Raw genomic sequence first — 21,337 nt, forward strand, 5'->3', positions numbered from 1 at the left:
ATTTTTTAGTATAGGTAATTATTTTTCATAGATGCAGCTCGTCTTGTGCGTCAACCGCACGTCACACAGTAGGCCTAATAGCCATCCACAGAGCAGTGTGTTGTTGAAAACGCTCTGCTATCACCCAACAAGTGCCATCCTATTCAGATCCAGAACAACAACAAAAAAACAATAAAAAAAAACCATCAGTGGTATTAAGTTTACTGTGTAGGGCAAAGTAGGCATGTGATGATGTTGCCCACACGGGCTATTTGGCGTATAGGCTACACGCGTTTAGCCTTTTTTTGTATGCAATAAAATACGCTCGATGTTAAATTCAAAATATTGATGATGATCTGTCAGCAATGTATCTCATTGTGAGTGACTATACACACCATATTCTCAACCATCTCTTACATAAACCCAATCCCAGCGCGATGGCTGGGGGGAGATATGCGCTCGTCCTCCGCGCGGTAATCGATAGACGAATGCAGGTACCCTGCCTCCCCACGCACGCACCCTCACCACCACGCACTCTTACTCCACTGTGCACAGTCTCTCTTATTTCTCTCCACATCACACAAGTACATTGACTGCATATGAAGAATCATCACCCGAACGACCCTGGCGGTGTTGCTCACTAAACATCTGGAACATCTGGAACCCCCCTTCTTCTTCTTCTCCTTTACAAGGTAGTGGCACAGACCGCACAGTGTCTGTCCCCGCGATAGACGGGTGAGAGAGGCAGCCAGGACGGACCACTTGACACCTCGCTTCGCGGCACCATCGATAGGCAGCAGTGTGGTACCAATTCTGCGGAGGAGACTGGGATGGAAGGCCATTCCATGGCATCTTGATATCAAAAACCGTGGGCTCTGCGCATTCGTGACCAACGGGCGTATAGTGTTATTTGCGGAGTCGAAAGGATTAACTTGGCGAGATAAAAGACTATAGAGGAGGGAGAGGCATCTTACAATAATTACATTTCCACCAAATTCTGTTGGGGGAATCGTGGGAGCATCATTATTGGACCTGCGATGGACTCCAACAACGCGGGGGGATCATATGGAATGGCTCGTCTGGGATTCTTTTTGGTTTTGATGGTGGGGCTGTGGAGGTTTAGCGACGCTTGCCCTTTATCCTGTACTTGCACCATCTCAAGGATTGCTTGTATTGATTCTGTACCAGGGATCGAGGATTTCCCTATCCTCACATCAGATGACATAGAAAACATCACGGACATGTAAGTGTAAAATCACGCAGGGACCTTATGAAATTGTCAGACTGTAAAATTCATAATGCCTTGTTATACCCCCAATGTCGGAATGGTATATAGCTTAACAACAATATTATTATTATTATTATTATTATTATTATTATTATTATTATTATTATTATTATTATTATTATTATTATTATTATTATTATTATTATTATTATTATTATTATTATTATTATTATTATTATTATTATTATTATTATTATTATTATTATTATTATTATTATTATTATTATTGTTATTATTATTATTATTATTACAATACATAAAAAAAAATGAAATGTATTTACATTTACATTTACATTTAGTCATTTAGCTGACGCTTTTATCCAAAGCGACTTACAAGTTCTGTACGACAAGACAGCAAGAAGGGCACAACTCTTATCAGCTGAGTAACCATGTTCATCAAGTGTTGAGTGCTACAGTGTAGGTTAGTTTATTAGGACAAGTGCATGACAGTAAGGTTAGTCAGGGTTAGATTTTTTTTTTTTTTTTTTTTTATCATTTCAGATAATGGTTGAAGAAGTGAGTCTTTAGTCGACTGTATGTATGGCATCCCTCTCCGATTTAAGATCACTTGGACTGTTTTACGCATGTTTATGTCAAATGGCAACACTGATTTTAGCAGTAATAATCATTGAGTAGTGAATATCAGGTTCTATAGTGTGTGTGTGTGTGTGTGTGTGTGTGTGTGTGTGTGTGTGTGACTGTGCATGCGTGCGTGAACGTAAATGTTCGCACGCGCGCGTGTTTGTGTGTGTGTGCGGGGTATTATGTGCATATCGAGGGGGGGGGGGGGGGGGGGGCGTTGCGGGTTAGACTAACGTTATTTGGATTAGGCAGTATTCACTTTATGGAGCACATCCAGTGGTATAGTGATGATGGGGTATATAATTGCTACAGCCTGCGAGTGACGGGGGCACAACAAGGGTGTACTATATGCCACAACTACAAAATGTCAGATTAACACATATGGCAACAAGGGTGTATAGATGCCATAAACTACAACATGTCAGATTAACACGTCAAGCCAATATTGCAGCATCCCCCAATTGGTTTCAGATGACATTAAAGTGCAGGCCTATGTACATCACTCATGTAAAGCCCCTATAGTTCCTCACACAGAGTCCTATTAGAGCCAGTGGAGAAGACCTGCTACAACCATACCTCATACACAAGCCCGACTGGCACACAAGGATACGGGCTGTCAAACACACTGATGTCAGAAAGATGAGCTCTTTCTCCATATTGGTGCTTTAGGTGTTTGTTTCGACTCACTCGTGGGACTTTTCCCTAAATACGAGATAATAAGAAAATATGAGCCTATGGCGAGAGAGAGAGAGTGCGAGCTCTCTGCGTAACAGTCATCATGCAGCCAGCGTGTAATTACTCTACATTTGTGATGTATTAGTCCACATTATATGCTGTGAACCAGATATGCTGCAGACCTTGTGTCTGCGAGGGAATATGATGGGCCTGCTATACGGACGGTGTTGAATTAAATTGTGTTCTCGTTCAGGCCTGCATGGACCAGCAAACTGAATAGACACTGTGTCTCATGTTTAGCATCCAAACTGTTTGATGACCTGTGTTGGCAGCATAAAGATACCAAATGCGAAAACCCTCGGGCTAGGCATGGTACAGAGATTCACCAAAACATGGCTAGCCTATAATTCACAAGGCCTATTTTCACATTGGCATCATCTTAGTGATTTGTAATGTCTTCCAGCAGAATATGGCTTGTTTGACAATTATTAATTATCAACAAGAAGACACATTATCACATTACTAGGTTTCATCCTCCAAAATCCTTTAGTAAATTGTTGACCAAATAGTCTGAGTGTTTCATAGCTTGCCTATACTTTTAGGTGAGCTGGCCAACTAAGTTTAGAAAAGCAGGTTTAATTCCTTGTCAGACCTCATGGGTCATATTGAGTTGTTCTTGTTGTCCCCCCTCTTTTTAAACAGATACATTGCAAATCAAAGCAGGCTATTTGACATCAATGACAACAGCTTGAAGTACTACATCAATCTCAGAAATCTGTAAGTATCATTTATCATTTATAATCTAGGTGTTCATGGACTATGAGGAGTATTTTTGTTCAGACTCACACACATCCAGATCATTCGATACAATGCTATATGTTTCCTCTTCTGACAGAACCGTGACAAACACTAGATTGACGTCCATCTCATCAGACGCCTTTTTCAACAACACAAGACTTCAATATGTGTAAGATGATTTTTTTTCAGAACCGTCTTGTGTTCAGTTTATAGTATCTGGTTATTGGGGGGGGGAAAAACAAACATTATTTTGGTTTTGATTTAGTGTATTATTGATTAGACAATTGACTATGTGTTTTTGTTTTTTAAATAGAAATCTGAGAGACAATAATCTATCAACATTGTCTTGGAGAACATTTCAAAACATAAACATAACATACACGTAAGTATACTCTTTCATGTGAAATTGTGTGTGTATGAATGTGTCAGTCTGAGTTGTGTGTGTGTGTGTGTGTGTGTGTGTGTGTGTGTGTGTGTGTGTGTGTGTGTGTGTGTGTGTGTGTGTGTGTGTGTGTGTGTGTGTGTGTGTGTGTGTGTGTGCAAGCATGGATGTGTGTCTTCAAGTTTATATTAATACTGTGTATCTATCCTTCAGTCTCCTCCTGTCCGGGAACCCTCTGGATTGTGTCTGTGAGAACTATTGGATTAAACTGAGGCTACAAGATGATGTCGAGGCTCAAGACCTGAAATGCATAGATGAACGAGGAGAACGGAGAGCCTTTGCTGAACTGACTCCGCCAGATTGTGGTAATGTAAAATAGGGAGAATGCATCTTATTTGACATTTGACATTGAAAATGGAGAAACAGGGTTCAAACTGCAACTAGTCTCCAATTATTAGTAGTTAATATACACACAACTCTCTCTCTCTCTCTCTCTCTCTCTCTGGCCAACTGAAAAGCATTATTTAATACTGTGTCATTAAAAACCATCCTTTCAGCCAACCAAAGGCCTATCAGGGTTTCCCCATGGTATCCTAGGAAGGACTTTGTGAGGCCAAATGTTTGCAACGCAGCGTAAGAGAAGCACAGGGGGGGGGGGGTATTCACTTATGTGTGTATGTCTGTCCATAACTGTGCTAACTTGCACATTTCTTATCCGATTTGGCTCAAACATGGTGGATGGGTTGACAATCAGCCTAAGACCTGCACTATATATATAATTAAGATCGGTAAAAGATTGATGATGCAGATCAAGGTTAAAGTTTTAGCTATTGGTGTATAGATGCATATTTCCAACTGAGGGACATTAAGGGGACTCAAATCTGACTTACACAACATTATAATGAGTCTCCCCAGTCCACTTGGTATCCTCCTAAATGTCCATGTATTGCTTCGTGACATCTCTCTGAGTGCCACTCTTCTCTATTGAAACGTACATATTCAATTCTGAAGTGAAACAAAACATAATTCAGACAGCCGCGGAAACCCCTGAATTAGATCTCCCTCCGAATGAAACAACCCAGGCACAGCTTTCTCTTGATACAATGCGTGCACATGTATTTATAGACACAATCACGAGAAGGCAAGTCCAACGAACGTAGAGGCACATGTTTAAGTTAGCCGTCTGACTCCCTTAACCCGTTCACTACCACACTACAGACCGTCTGTAGTGTGGTAGTGAAAGGGTTAACCCTCTGTAGTGTGGTAGTGAAAGGGTTAACCCTCTGTAGTGTGGTAGTGAAAGGGTTAACCCTCTGTAGTGTGGTAGTGAAAGGGTTAACCATTTGGCGTGTGGCAGTGAAAGGGTTAACCTTCTGTATTGTCGCAGTGAAAGGGTTGACCTTTTGGTAGTGTGGTAGTGGTTAAAGGTTAACTGGGGAGTTTGTTTTCCGGGTATTTCTACGAGTTTGTAAGTGTTGGGAAACCAAATAAACAAACTTCAACCATAGGACACAGTGATGACACAACATCTGCTGTTTTGGCAAACAAACACTTGCGACTCCTGTCGACGTGAAAATGAAAATCAACTTATTATTATTATTTTTTTTATCCACTTTTTCTCCTCTTTTTCTATTTTTCTCCCATCCCAATTCCGCGGTGCCAATTCTCCCCTCCCCTGTCTTGAACATTGCTCGCATATGCCCCCCACTGGCCGGTTGTAGGGAGGATAGAAGCCTTGCATCACGTGTCCCCTCAGGTACACGAGGAGGCAGCCTGTCACATCTTTTCACCTGCCAGCGCGGACTCTCATTGGCGAGGTGTAACGTCATTTCCTGTCTCTGCTGTGCAGGCGTCCCCCAACCGACCTGTAGGAGTCGCTGTTCACAACGTCCAGATTACCACCCATCGACTTCCACCCGCTAACTCTGCCAATTGAGTTAGTATGACGGCTGGCCCAAGCCGGAGGCAACGCCGACAGCCGGAGTCGAACCCGGTGTCTCTTGCGTTGGTGACGAGCGCAATGTCCGCTGCGCCACCCAGCCGCCATGAAAATCAACTTATTATTATAATTTTAAATTTGTTTGACCTTTATTTACCCAGGGAAGGTTCTAAGCACAAATGCTCTTTTTCAGCCACTCTCTGCTTCACATTCACACCTGGGAGCTGCCCCACAGTCTGACACTGTTGGCCACTGAGCAACTCCACTGGAGCAGTGGGGGTTAAGAGCCTTGCTCAAAGGCACTTCAGCAGTTGATATTGAGGGACGGGAGAGTTATTCATTCACTTCCCCGCCCAGATTTCTCCTGCCGGTTTCTCCATACATTGCCATTCAAAAGGATGATGTCAAAAGGCATTTTGTCCTGATCCACACAAAGTGTTCTATTTTAATTAAATGGAAAATATATTATATGTATAAAAATACACTGGTTTATTGATCAAAACCATAGGGAAATTGTAGTACCAGCGTGTGATTAAGTAATTCAAGAGGTCATATCTTAAAAACCTTTCATAAACCTGTGCACAAATAAGCTGCATCTCGGAGTGAGAATAATGTGCTTTCGTGTTGTTTCTCAACCAAATCTAGTGTTAATAAGGTATTTCTCAAAAAGTACTTAGAAGATTAAATTCTCACATGCAGAACGGAACCCTGATTGGCAAACAGTACCAGCCTTCCCAAATAAATGATGCAAACCTGCCGATTGGCGAATTGGAGGCATTCCAAAGGGTGTGTTCATTCAAATACTGCAAAGGTTAGTGATGGGAAGGGTTTTAAGGGAGGAGTGCCAATCAGGACTAAGTCTAGCGGTGATGCGTTAGCTGGAGATCATCTGAGACAGCTGGGAGATCTATCTGAGACAGCTGGACATCTATCTGCTCAAGTGAATTCTAATCTTGACCTAAACAGCCTTGATTAAAGGATAAGGTAGCCAGTGTAATTGTATTTTTGTCTTATTGTCAACATACAACCTACAAAAAGACCAAAACCAACAGTGCATTTCTCATACTTTTACATGTCTGTACAAGCGGAGTGAGGTTCACTCAAATCTACTTTGTGTGCACCGTGGAGTAGGCCTGTCCCCGACTATGGATTTGTATGGTCGACATTGATTGGCCAAAACCTGCCGATAGTTGACTGGTAGTTTTATTTTTTATCATTCCATTTGGGCTGTGGGGGAGGGGGGTGCTTAATGTCTGAAGGAGTCGACTGAAGGCTTCTTGTCCTCTGCGAAATTGTCTAGTGTGTTCATTAGACGGGGGAAATCCTCTTTCAGTGCCTCTGTGCCCATTTTCTTAGGCAGTTAGCCTCGCTGGTATGCGCGCCATTAGCGTTAGCCACGCTTCTAGACTTCTCTGCTTTTGGAAAGAATTATACACATTTTAAATTTTTTTAATATATTCTTTTGGATTCGACTAAGAGGTTGGCAGTCGACTACGGCTCCTTTCGATCGATTAGTCGACTATTCGACTAGTCAAGGTCAGCCCTACTGTGTGGAGTAAATGTCAGTGAGTCTCAGTCAGCTTGTACAAACAGGAGCCTGACCCCATTGACTTTGCATTGGTTTGTGGCTAACTAGCCAGAGCTAGTATGAGGAACGGCATGGGTTGCACTGAGAAAGGACTCTACCGGTTAATAACATAATTGTAAGAAATAGGGGTAGGGTTACAACAATCACAACTCACTTTAACCTCCAGATAAAGCCTCATTGAGATTAAAAAATTATTTTCCAAGAGTGTCCCGGCCAAGACAGGCAGGGTCATATAACAGACAAACATATAACAATTTACAGACAATAAAATGTACAGGTCACAAGGTGAAATCATGGAGTCCAGAACCACACTGGGGCAACAAGCTCCGTCAAAACAAGTACAGCCTGACGTGCCTCTGCTTCATTCAGAATGGATGCATAATGAGACCAGCTCCACAAGATTGTAATCCCTCTGCAATAGATTGCAAGTATGTGGAATAATGCATGGAATACTTATTATGTGGACAGTGCCCGGCATCTCTGCCAAAATGCCCTTGAGCAAGGCACAGAACCCCTAACTGCTCCAGGGGTGCTGCACGGCCAATGACCCTGCTCTTTTATTAAACACCATTAATAGAGCTACTATGTACAACTTTAAATGAAAGCCCCAATCCGGATTCTTTTGATGATATATTAGTAGTTTTATGCGACAGTGGCTCAGGAGGTAGAGCGGTCGTCTGGTAGTCGGAAGTGTTCCCGGTTCGATTCCCACTCCTCCCGGGCAGCGTGACGATGTGTCCTTGAGCAAGACAATATTTTTATTTTTTTCTCTCTTTCTCCGATTTTTCTCTGTTTTCTCCCCGTCCCATTTTTTTTTGTCGTTGTGCCAATTCCCCCCTCCCCTACCTGGTTGTTGTGCGCATGTTCTCCTACTGGTCGGTACAAGGGAACCCTGAAGTCATCCGCACGCTTCCTCCGACACGCGCGGCGACAGCCAGTGACTCTTTTTTCATCTGGCAGCGAGGACTCTCATTGGTGAAGTGTAACGCATGGGAGGTCACGCTGCCTTCATTAAGTCCTGCCTCCGCTGAGCAAGCGCCCAGACCTGACCTGTAGGCGTCGCTGTCCACAATGCCAGATTCCCACCCATGACTTGTCCTCCCCCTAACCCAGCCAAACGGGTTAGTATATCGATCAGCCCAAGCCTCAAGCAATGCTGACTCCGGGAGTCGAGGCCGCAGCCTCTTGCATTGGTGACGAGCGCAATCTCCTCTACGCCACCTGACCGCAAGAGCAAGACAATTAAAGAGCAGGTTGGCACCTTGCATGGTCGCCTCCGCCATCGGCGTGTGAATGTGTGAGTGAGTGGGTGAATGTGAGGAACACAAATGAAGCGACTAAGGCACCATGGTGTGGATGTGAGCTACTGTATGTCTAGCTATAGTCTCTCCTCAGCCCACTTGGTATTCTCCAAATATTCATGACTAGAGGGTTTTACAGGTCAATGATATGTGCTGAAGCCCAATGTGTAGCGTATCTGTTTGAGTGCCATTCTAGTTTTTAAATGATACTGTAGCGAATTCAGGGTTTGCAGTCGGGAATCCAACCTGTGTCACCCAGATCACGGGAGACAGCGCTAACCAGTCAACTAAAGGGTCCGACCCGTTAGAATAGAATAGAATAGAATAGAAATCCTTTAATAATCCAGAGGGAAATTCGGCACTACAGATCGCTAACATTGAACAACAATAAACATTTAAGTAGTCAATAGGACTAAAATAGGAATAAGAATATAATAATATTAAAAATTAAAATAAAATAGAATAGAATAAAGAATAAAATACGTTCCGGCATAATACATTCTGGTATGTATATGCATTGTAAAATCTTAAATATACAACTATCCAGCCAAAAATATACAGAAATATACAGTACAATGTACATTAATAAGTGTGAAAATGGAAAGTGAAAAGTGTCCAGGAAGATTGTGAGAAGTGTAATTTTTTTTAAAGTGTCCAGGAAGATTTCGCTAGTTAGCTAAGGGCTAGCGAGTCCAGGCATCCGTGGTCATTGCATTACCCCCCTCCTTCGGAAAGCGCGTCCCCACGCTTCAGCTCCCTCGCGCCTCTGGTCCACCATCCCACTTCTGACACCAATGTAGCGAATTCAGGGGGCAGCCGGGAAGCCAACCTGTGTCGCCCAAATCACGGGGGACAGCGCTAACCAGTCAACTAAATGGTAAATGGCTGCTTTTTTATATAACGCTTTTATCCGAAGCGCTTTACAATTTGTTACTCACATTTTACCCATTCACTCACACATTCACTCACGCATTCACACACCGACGGCGGAGGCAACAACCATGCAAGGTGCCAACCAACCTGCTCATCGGGAGCAATTAGGGGTTAAGTGTCTTGCTCAAGGACACATCGACACGCTGCCCGGGAGGAGCGGGAGTCGAACCGGGAACCTCCGGATTGCCAGACGACTGCTCTACCTCCCAAGCCAATGTCGCTGTTACAATATGTTAATAACATACAGGTTTTCTTTAATTTCCCTATTCTTCCAAACTTGTAGTACACAGCAGGCAGAGAAAGAGAGAGACACTGGTTAAATCAGAGGTCAAATTGCATAAAGTGCAGTCACACATGTCAGCAGTGTTGGGGGAAACTACTCTACTACTACTAGCCAAACTACTACAATGAAAAGAAGTTAAAGTAAATCTACCACTCTAAAAAGAAAAGTCTAATTAAGTTAAAACTACTTCGAAAAAGTTGTTCAACTACATCCAAACTTCATTACCGAACATGATCCCAATCTGAATCTGGGCTCTCATATAGTACATGGTTACATAGAGCAACAACTGAACTAACCAACAACTGAACTGCGTTTGGGTGCATTTGATTTAGTGACTAGGACGGGCAAAACCCCAGGCAGCCTCGGGGTGTATGTCGTTGTTAAAGTGGAATCAGGAAAATTCTGTGCCTGAATTTCTATAGAAATATGTCATTTGTGGCGGCTAAGTGGCGCAGTGGGCAAGGTGCTCGCCACCAACGCAGGATATGCTGGGTTTGAGCCCAGCTCTCGGCGTTGCTTCCGGCTTGGCTGGTCGTTCATACTAATACAATTGGCAGTATTAGGGGGTGGGAAAGCCGGTGGGTGGGGATCGGACGTTGTGGACAGCGACTCCTACAGGTCGGTTGGGTGACGCCTGTACAGCAGAATCAGGAAGTATCGGGGGCAGCGTGAGCCTCCCACGCGTTACTCCTCGCCACTGAGCGATTGCGCTGTGCAGGTGAAAAGATGCGACGGCTGCCTCCTCGTGTACCGGAGGGGACAGGTGATGCAAGGCTTCGTCCACATTGCAGCCGACCAGTGGGAGGCATGGCCTAACAGCGTTCGAGACAGGGGAGGGTAGAATTGGATAATACGAAATTGGGATGGGAGAAAAAATAGAAAAATGGGGGGGAAGAGTAAAAAATAAAAAAAAAATAAAAATAAGGTAATTTGTGAAACTTTAATGAGCTACCTAAACTACAGGACCCAAAGTAGCAAACTACTGAAAAATCTACAAGTAGCTGCTAAGCTACTTGAATGAAGATAAACTACCACCCAACTGCAACATGTGGTTAAACTAGTAATTGTAGTGAGCTATACTCCCCCAACACGGCATGTCAGAGATGTTTAAGGATCCTACCTCTCTCGTGTCTTTGCAGAGGTCCCCCAAGTCGAGGTCACCCCCACAAACGTGACCAAGATGGAGGGGAGTGATGTCAAAGCGCGATGTAGCGCCTCGGGCTCCCCTCCACCGGAGATCGTGTGGAACTTTGACATGCTCTCCACGAGCTACGAGGTAAGGAAGCTCTACCTTTCAGATTACAGTCTAAACCTGTAGATATCTACACCACTTTGAGGTTTTTATCTGGGTGGCATGAGGACCTGGCAAGAGATGAAATCAGATGTCTTGGTTATAGATCGTAACTCGCCATCGGTGAGGTGAGGTTCACAAAGTCTCACGGCAGGGTCACAGGTCACTAGGGATGGGTACCGAATCCGGTACTTTTAAGGGTATCGACCGAATCACGTCGGTACTACCGAGTACCGATTCACGTGAGATCCACCGGTGTCACATTTCGGTACTGCACAAAAAACATTTATAATAATAATAATTAAGTTCACGTCAACGTTCACTCGCACATTAAACGCTTACCTAGGATTTTACTTGATTCAACAACAACAAAGCAGTCGGTGCAATGGCAAGCCGAAAACCGTCGCAAATGTGGTTACACTTTACAAAGCTAGATGCAGACAACGCTCGCTGCACTATTATATATTATATATATATTAACAAATTGTTCTAAATGAATAATAATGATAATAAATTATTTGAAGTTTGGATTTTTTTTTTTTTTTTACAACTGAGGTAGGTAAATAACATTTTTAGAGACTAAAGTACAGAAAAAAGGTACCGTTGGGTACCGGTATCGATTCACAGGTACCGGTACTGGTACCGGTATCGGTTCAAATGTGAACGGTACCCAACCCTACAGGTCACAGTTTCACCATGCTCTGTGGTCTAGTACAATGGGATGTAAGTGGAATGAAAATAACCAAATTATCCTCCACTTCTCTGCAGCATCCATCATCACACACTTCAATGTCTTATTTCTGGAGAATATAACACAGATAACCCCACTATAGTCTACCCATATAGCATGTATATACATATCCACATCTGTCTGCATATAATCATCCTATATACCTACTTATAGACCTGCATATAACTCTGTATGATAGCATGTACAATAATGCTGTATATACCGTATATATATATTTATTCTTACCGTGTATATGTCTTTCCACCTATCATACCTGGTGGATAGATACATACATACCTGCACATAATCCTTTTATATATCTGTAGATACTATATCTATATCTGTACATATCTCTTACCTACTCTTACTAGTTACGCTGCTGACCAGTATGACTACGACCATACTGTCTTTAAATTGTACCTAAATTGTACCTCATCCCATTTCTGCTTTGCACTATATAGTATTGTACATTAGTACACTGCATAGTATTGTATATTATATGGTAACTCAGTTACGTCTATTCTGCATCGAACATTGTACATATGTCTATACTGAACACTGTGACCTCATTTTCTACTTCTAAATTACATGCTATACTATGTTATTTGATACTATCTTGTCTAGCACAGTCTCTGGAGCGTAACAGTAAGAAGCATTTTGTATGAAAGTATTCTGTACTTCTGTATGACAACTATTAAAGAAACTTGAAACTTGAAACTTGAAACTTATACCTGTATCACTGTACATAATGGTATTACAACTCTGTACATACATCTAATTAGCACTATTACTCAGTAGTACTAATTTATATATTTTATACACAGTTTAATCACCTGTACATTGTATATTACTATTGCACTTTACTGTTACATTTGCACTCTGGGTTGGATGCCAAACCTATTTTCGTTGTACTGTACTACTTGTGTTGTATAATGACAATAAATATGAATCTAATCTAATCTAATCTAATGTAATAATGGCGTGTGTTTACAGATAGATGCTCTGGATCAAGAGAGCAGCCTCACCCTGTCAGGTCTCTCCCCCGACGATAACGGCAAAGTGATCATCTGCAGCGCGGAGAACATGGTCGGCCAGAAGGAGGTGTCCCTCCAACTCAATGTTCTCTGTAAGCACCCTCGCCTTTAACACACACTGGTTCTACTCTGTTGTTCTACTCGAGACCACCCTTGTTGAGACCAAGACAAAAACAAGACCTTTTTATAGTCGGGACTGACTTAGAATCGAGACCTTAGGAGTGCCAAGGCTAACCCCCAAGAGTTTTGAGGTTGATTGTTGATTGAGGGAATAGAACAGTGTGGAAATCGTTGAAAATTGCTGTCATAAGACTACAATGATATACATTTATTTCTACTCAGAATGAATATACATACAGTGTACTCTCTGTACTCAAAGCAGCATAATACCCCAACATTGCCGGAGGAAAAAAGAATCATGCTTAGCTTATTTGATCATCATCATCATGCTTTTGATCTATCTCAAACCACGCCCTCTTCTGCTGATCCTCCAATCACAACTAAGCAACAGTTGTGATTGGAGGATCAATAAAAAGAGGGCAGGGTTTGAGATAGGTCAATTGGACACTCAAGAAATTTGACATAATAAGACAAACATTAGGAAAGACTAAATTGACCTTGAGGGTTTTGGCCATAACATCACACCAAAACATTAACACATGTAAACAGTGTAATACCAAGTGGAGCTCTTTTACCTAGATGTCCCTATTTGATGGGCAGTACAGATTCTACCTTTAAAGGGATAGTCCACAAAGCAATAGATGAAGACTGCACATATACTCTCATATAGAAGTTCTATTGGACCATGTTGCCTACATGTTTCAGCCTTTCGCTTTCATCAGGACCTTTCACATAGCACACAGTGGCACACAGTGAGTGTGCAGTCCTCATCTATATTCATTCATCTTAAAGGGATACTCCACATTTTTAAGAAGCCTTTATGATTTGTCACGAACAGGGAGTCATTTTTGCCCACCCAAAAATGTTAGCGTTTGTTAGCATAGATGCTAAGCATGATCATGGAAGTCAATGGGGGGGCACGAAGCATTCTGTTTCCAGGAAATGTTTATTTTTCATGCTCTCCATTGACTGTCAGAAGCATGCTTATCATGATGCTAACATTTTCTGCTGCCAAATCTAAAAAACAAACAAAAGTACACTGGTGCAAGTATGTTTTGGACTGACTTCAAGGACTTAACAGTATGTGACAAACCAGAATGTGACGAACCATCCCTCTACTAGGTGTTAAGACCAAGACCAAGTCTCAAGGACTACAGCACTGATCATATCATAGCCGGCCTTTTACACGTTATTCTATTTGCCTATTTTGATTGACACAGATCTTCTATAGATCGCATGTTCTACAAGCTGATCTCATCTCATTGCTTTGGATGAAACGAGAAGGTTCTCTGGTCGTGGAGTTGTTGTTATCACTGTCCCCTCAGCAGATCTCTGGTCGTGGAGTTGTTGTTATCACTGTCCCCTCAGCAGATCTCTGGTCATGGAGTTGTTGTTATCACTGTCCCCTCAGCAGATCTCTGGTCGTGGAGTTGTTGTTATCACTGTCCCCTCAGCAGATCTCTGGTCGTGGAGTTGTTGTTATCACTGTCCCCTCAGCAGATCTCTGGTCGTGGAGTTGTTGTTATCACTGTCCCCTCAGCAGATCTCTGGTCGTGGAGTTGTTGTTATCACTGTCCCCTCAGCAGATCTCTGGTCGTGGAGTTGTTGTTATCACTGTCCCCTCAGCAGATCTCTGGTCGTGGAGTTGTTGTTATCACTGTCCCCTCAGCAGATCTCTGGTCGTGGAGTTGTTGTTATCACTGTCCCCTCAGCAGATCTCTGGTCGTGGAGTTGTTGTTATCACTGTCCCCTCAGCAGATCTCTGGTCGTGGAGTTGTTGTTATCACTGTCCCCTCAGCAGATCTCTGGTCGTGGAGTTGTTGTTATCACTGTCCCCTCAGCAGATCTCATTGACTCGACACGTTTCCCATCGTCATAACTCTTCCTCTTGTGCAGCTCCTGTTGCTTTAGTGTCCATTCCTCCTCATTCCTCACTCCTCCATTTCCCCCGGCGTCAGTGCTCCAGTTACTCTCTCTCCTCTCCTGCTAGTCAACTCCTCCTCCTCCCCTCGCTTGTTGTTTCTCCTCTCCCAGTGTATCCCCATATTACGGCGGTCCCCCCCCCCCTCCACCTCCTTCCTTTCCCCTCTACTCCCCCGTGGTGTTGTCTGCCTCCCTGTGATTACTGTTCCTCTCCTCTCCTTCTTCTCCCACCACCACCTCCTCCGTGTCAGTCGGCCCCACCATCCAGCAGCTCCTGGGCCCGGAGAGGGACCACCACTGGTGCATCCCGTTCAGCGTGACGGGGAACCCCAAGCCCGAGCTGCTGTGGTTCCACGAGGACATGCCCCTCCTGGAGCAAGACTACATCCACACGCGCATCCACGTGTCCACGGAGAGCGAGTACCACGGCTGCCTGCAGCTGGTCAACCCCACGCACATCCACAATGGGGAGTACCGGCTGCTGGCCAAGAACCGGTACGGGGAGGACGAGAAGAAGGTCTTCGCCCAGTTCATCGACCCGCCCAACTTCGATCATTCAGGTGTTGAGTTATGCTCCCTCTCTCTCTCTCTCCTCTCGCATGGTGTTCGTTCTGTCGATTGACCTGTCTCAAACCCGCCCTCTTTTCTTGACCGTCCAATCACAGCCGTTGCTTCCCTCCAAAGTGACGGTTGTGAACGGAGGATTGAGAAAAGAGGGCAGGGTTTGAGACGGGTCAGTTGGTTTTAGTGGCTGGTTTCGTGGGTCATGTGTGCCGCTTGTAACACTGTCTAACATGTACATCTTTCCCTTTTTTCAGATGAGCCCTTCTACTATTGTAAGTAATGCATTCACTAATGTTGAACATTTAAACCCAGCTCTTTAAAAACAGGGTATCTGCAGGTTTCAACAAGTTAAATTGAAGACCTTTTAAGACCTTTTTAATACCACTTAGAGCAAAATCGAATACCAATTCCATGACCATACTAGCAAAAACCATACTGGGCGAAGACCATAGTGAATGGCGGCTGCACTTGCGATTTCAATTCTGGCGCGTTCCATACAACCTCTCGCCAGACGCACCAAGCTCCAGGTAGCCCCGCAAAAAACGACAACTTGAATACAAAAACATTTAATGTATTTAATATTATCTAATCTCTTTTTTATACCTGCGCAAATTAAATTGAAGACTTTTTAATACCTTTTAAGGCCTTAAATTGAGAATTGTGCATTTAATACTTTTTAAGACTTTTGAATACCCCGCAGATACCCTGAAAAAACTGTAATGGTAATATGACAACTTTAATAATATGACAACTTTAATAATGTGATTGTGTCCTATGTCCTGTGCCCTTTCCTGTGGTGTCCCCCCATCCTGCTGCTGTACCCAGACACCACTGGTACGTGTTTGAACTTTGAACTGCTGTGCTCAGCGTTACACAACACGTCACAACACCCTGGCAGCGACGGTGTATTCAGCAAGACCCGGTCTTGTCTTAATTGATCCTTGTGTCCTGAACACTGAACCAATGTAATTCCAATAGCTTATGTTTTAGAATTTTCTTTTTTTTACCTCCACAGTGCTATTAATTGCCAGAGTGTAATTGATATTGATTGCCGAAGAGCAAAAAAAAAAGAGAAAACTAAAATGCTTCCTTTAGTTCATGAGCCAAGACCCCAAAATGTACCCACAACAATCAAACGGGTGGGCAATTTCTATTATATATATATATTTTTTTTTACTTGCTACACATCTCTAGTTCACAGTTTGGCATGATAACCATTGCAGACTGGCAGCTTAGTGATGTTATCGTGCATTGAATATTTGGACCCCTATAGTAACTGTGTATGGTGCCTGTTTAGTACTATGGGGTTTGTTGACTACTCAGGCTGCCTAAATCAATCCAATATATTCTTAAGATCCTTGGTGATCGGCAAGCAGCTTTCCTCAATGGCGACGTACAGCTTCTTGTCATTCAGCTTGTGTCTCAGCTTGGGTTTCTTCAACTCAGCCACCAAGAACCAAGGTTTGCCTTGTTGGCTGAGCTACTGAGAAATCTCCGGTGACCTCATGGTGCAATGTTTCTGAACTGTATTCCTGTGGTGCACCCCCGATTCTCTCTCTCTCTCTGTTTTTGAGTGAGTCCTCTCGATATACATTGAAGACCACATCAGTCCTCTGGCTTCTGGCTCCTTTGTGTAGGATTTGAGTCAGGAGCGAGTCTGCAAGTTGAGAGAAGGTCTGCTCATTGCCCTTCATCTTCTGAACCAGACTCATCTCATCGATGATGGTAGCAGAAGGCTCAGGGATGGTCTCTGCTGGTAAGACTCGCTTCTCCAGCTCTCTGGCCAGAACGGCTTTACTCGTTCTTCTCAGTGTCGTATCTCTATTGACAAGCGACCATGGCGATGGCCCTAGAGGGTGGGAAACAGTGGTGATTTCATAAGTGGTTGCACGGTGTTTTAATGACGTCACGTGCACGCGCGTTCCCGCGCGCGCGTGCACGCACAAATGTTCCCTCGCGTGCGCACAGAACAGCTCCGACTAGCATTATGATTAGAATGATTATTATGCATAAATAGTAGGAAACTATAGGAAATGACTAGTTTTAGTTTAGTTTTTGTAAATATTGCCTTGAAATAGAGAAGCTGAAAAAGGTAGCAGGATGTAGCATTCAATATATAAAGAAATTATATTGTCAACAGATATGAAAAACAAACAATGTTTTAAATGTAATTGTAGATACAATATTGTAGTTACAATTTCTTTAATTGAATTAACTTAAACTAGAAAAGTAAATACAAACTAAATTAACAATGTAACTTACAGTTTACAGAAGGACAGTTTCCTTCTGAAGCACAACTTAAGAAATGTCTCATCCTTCCAGTCGGGACCATTTGTCACATACAGCTCAAGCAAACCCCCACCAATTGGTACAGGGCTTGTATTTTGGTTTTGCTCTTCGCGTTCTTTGTTAGGCTATTGCTATGCAAATACAAGTAGCTAGTAGTCTATTTGCCAACACAATGAACCCGGAAATTTTGGAACCACCAAACTTTTATGATGGATATGGATAGTATGGGTCACCAGCACTTAGAAACTGCCGGATGCTAAGTTGTACATGTTGGGCATTTTTTCTTTTTGCATAATTAGCAAACATTTGCATAATCACCTAAATGGACGAATCTCTGAAACTACTTGATCAATTTCAACAATGTTGGAGTGGTTTTGGGGGTTATTCGGGATGCTGAATCCATTGATGGTACTCGAATTGCTATATTTACTGGAATTTACCAAATTTCTACTCATTTTGGTGCAATTTTGGTGCATTTTCAGTCAATTAGAACGTTTTAGAGGACACTGAAATTATTACATTTGGACAGCACAGACATTATGTATTCACAATATCTCTACTGACCCCAAATAGTTCCTATGGTAATGTCATATTGTCATAGTACAGTAGATAGGCAGGTGTATAAAGATCTGCGTTGTCAAGACAAATACTCAGATGTGAAGGGCATCCGCTCTTTTATTTACTACCTGTAACGTCACAGCAAATTGGAAAAACACTAAAACTGGTCAAACTGTTCCTTGTTCCACCCCCCAGGGTGGAACTACACTACTACACTTCCTGGCAAGTTCTATGGCGGTTCAAAGTTCAGAGTTGAATTATGAATTATGTCAATAACTGTTATTATTCGCCACAAAAGGTAAGGTTTTGACAAATATTGAAATGCAGTTAGTGTCTCCCCCCTATTGTTAGCATGTAGGAACAATTAGATCTGAAATTAGTTTCAAAACGTTTGCACTGTGGGGAAAATAAAAAAGTACACTAGATTACAGTAGATATCATTATCTGTTCTTATGCACGCCTGGTGATACTAAATCCAAATTGAACTCGGGCATTTGAAAGATAATATATGTATATAAATGTGCGAATTGGCTATAATAAGGTAATGTATAAGCATCTATTCTATATTCTATAATAATATTTCAAATTGCATTGGTCCGGATGGGAGAATTCAGTACTGTATCTACAGAACCTTCGGTTTTATCATCTTCCCTTTATTAATTTCCTTAGATTTTTTGTACACATGATCTCAAGAGGGTACTGAACGAGGTCAGTGGCAGTCTTTTAAGTTTGGTCATTATTATCATGGTGTTATTCACTGTCAAAGATGCAAATAAAAATCATAATTCATATTCTCCTTTGTTTAATCACAATTTAAGCAAGCCTAGTAATAGACACAATATTTCTGACACTGTGAATACATTCCCTGAGGTCCATAGATGTACCTAGATACCAAGAATATGCAAATAGCCCTTGTAGAAGTGGAGCAATATTCCATTTACCTAGGTATATATTTTATGCAGATTTTCACATCGTGTGGAACAGGTTACAATAACATAGCTTAATAAAACAGAAATAACAAAAGAAAGGTATTTACATTTCTCAAGCATATAGGCCACAACATAACAATATGCGCTTTTTCTCTTCAGTTTTCTGATTGAGCCGATGAATGACATGAGTGTGTGCATCATCCCAGGTCTGAGAGTCACTGAAGGCCATCGCTTCGGATCACTCCACTTGATGAGGCAAGCGACCACATACAGCTGCATATCAAACGTTATATGGCTTTGGCTCATACCGAGTTGCTTAAGTCAGGGGTTCCCAAACTTTTCAGGCCAGGGCCCAGAAAATAAGGTGTCAGAGAGCCGCGGCCCAATGCACATCGTCTGGCTTTTTTTTTTTTTTTTTTTTGCCAGGCGACCGATTTTTTAAGCCAAATATCACTTCAATCCTATTAAGTTAGTTCAAGTTAGTTATTCATTTATATGTGCTATTTATGAGAGGGCTAACTTGTTGCAAAATAATAATGATAATAATAATAGCCTCATTAAAATACTATTGTTGCTTCGGTTGTTTTCAGCGTTTTATGTGCATAATCTGTTATTTAGTTTGAAATGTTCGTTGAAATAAGTAGATTTGTTCGTTTTTGTTTATTTATTAAGTTAATATAAAACCATATAGTCACATTTTAGAATACAATAGAATAGAATTTTAGAATACAACTAGAAACACTGTCCTGGCCTGCTTCTAAGTTCAGTGGCCTGACAAAAAAAATTAAAATAAAAAAATAAAAAATAAAAAATAAAAAAAATATTTTTTTTAAATTTTTTTAATTTTTTTTTAATCATCTCGCGGCCCACCCGTGGCTGCTCGCGGCCCACCTTTGGGTCGCGACCCCGACTTTGGGAACCACTGGCTTAAGTGATGTGTCTAAGTAGGCCATGGTACTAAGCACTGTATGGTTTGGTAACTTTTCCTTCCTTTGATACCAGACAGGAGACCAACTTCAAAAGGGATGGACTTGTGGCTTGTATGATCTTGTCATGCTACCGTATGACTTCATCGTAGGTGGTGACAATGCCATGGTTTGGTAACTTTTCCTTCCTTTGATACCAGACAGGAGACAAATTTCAAAAGGGATGGACTTGTGGCTTGTATGATCTTGTCATGCTGGAAGCTGCCAAGGTCATATTCACGGTGCAAGGGAATATTCTGCACCTCAGCTTGCACTCTCTTCACAAGCTTGGTGATAACTTCATCAGCGGCAGTTGTTTTATCTCCTAGCTGACCATCAGATGAGCTGAGCTTGCGTTTGGTTGCATTTCTAGACTTAGAGCTATAACATGATTTGTGACAAGAGGCTGAGGCTGACACCATGGGTAGCAATGATGTTCAATAAAGTCTCAGTTGTAGCTGAATCGTCAAGCTCTTCACTCCTCTGAAGCAAAGCTGTAATGCCTTTTGGTCAAATTAACAAAAGAAGAATGCACTATTTGTATCCTCCGTCTCTGCACTACCACACACTACATTACAGAGCAATATGGATACATTGCCAGGATGTACATTTCGGACGGGCTGTTCACTATTCCAATGAAAACGTGTATTTCCCATGTTATTGAACTTGACTGGTATTTGCATTAGGCCTACCTTTTGGGTCTCTTTCTCTGTCTCAGTGCCTCAGATCTTCTATCACACAATTCTACATTAAGTAGAGCAAAAGTACCATATGAATACTCTACAATATTTAGAATCAAACTTGATGCTTCTCTGTGTGACGAGGGATAGAGCCTGGTGACGCGAGGCTAGGTAATAACAGGTAATAATCACACATGCATGTCATGACATACATTGGTAACATAGCTAACTACTGTAGCTATACATTAACATTAGTTACCGTCAGATGGCTAACGTTAACCCTAAGAGCTAGCTTACTACAGCTTGTGATCATATTATATTCAGTGTTTGTTATTATTGGATAGTAATAAATCTAGTTTGTGTATCTCTTTCTATTTTCTCAACTTACTTGCATTTAAACAACAATCCTTGAAAATCAGGGGTCTGTATTTGCTGCAGCTGCAGTTGCTCGTTGCCACAGTAGGAATGAGATCATGGTGCAAATTAGCCACTACTCACTTGGAAGT

The 21,337-nt window shown here is 42.2% G+C and overlaps 1 protein-coding gene across 1 annotated transcript in view; it reads left to right on the forward strand.

The window, feature by feature from the left end:
• Positions 1–1,016: 1,016 nt before the first annotated feature.
• The window catches only part of LOC311236699 (BDNF/NT-3 growth factors receptor-like), a gene marked incomplete at both ends in the record, with an annotated part of 53,913 nt that continues 33,592 nt past the window's right edge, over positions 1,017–21,337 (forward strand). Inside the window, 8 exon segments of the mRNA XM_084324424.1 lie at positions 1,017–1,222; positions 3,227–3,301; positions 3,420–3,491; positions 3,636–3,704; positions 3,918–4,069; positions 10,888–11,024; positions 12,763–12,895; positions 15,098–15,406. Coding sequence (XP_084180550.1) covers positions 1,017–1,222; positions 3,227–3,301; positions 3,420–3,491; positions 3,636–3,704; positions 3,918–4,069; positions 10,888–11,024; positions 12,763–12,895; positions 15,098–15,406 — 1,153 coding nt within the window.

The sequence above is a fragment of the Notolepis coatsorum genome, assembly GCF_963971535.1.
Source record: "Notolepis coatsorum genome assembly, chromosome: 11".
NCBI classification, from domain to species: Eukaryota; Metazoa; Chordata; class Actinopteri; order Aulopiformes; family Paralepididae; genus Notolepis; species Notolepis coatsorum.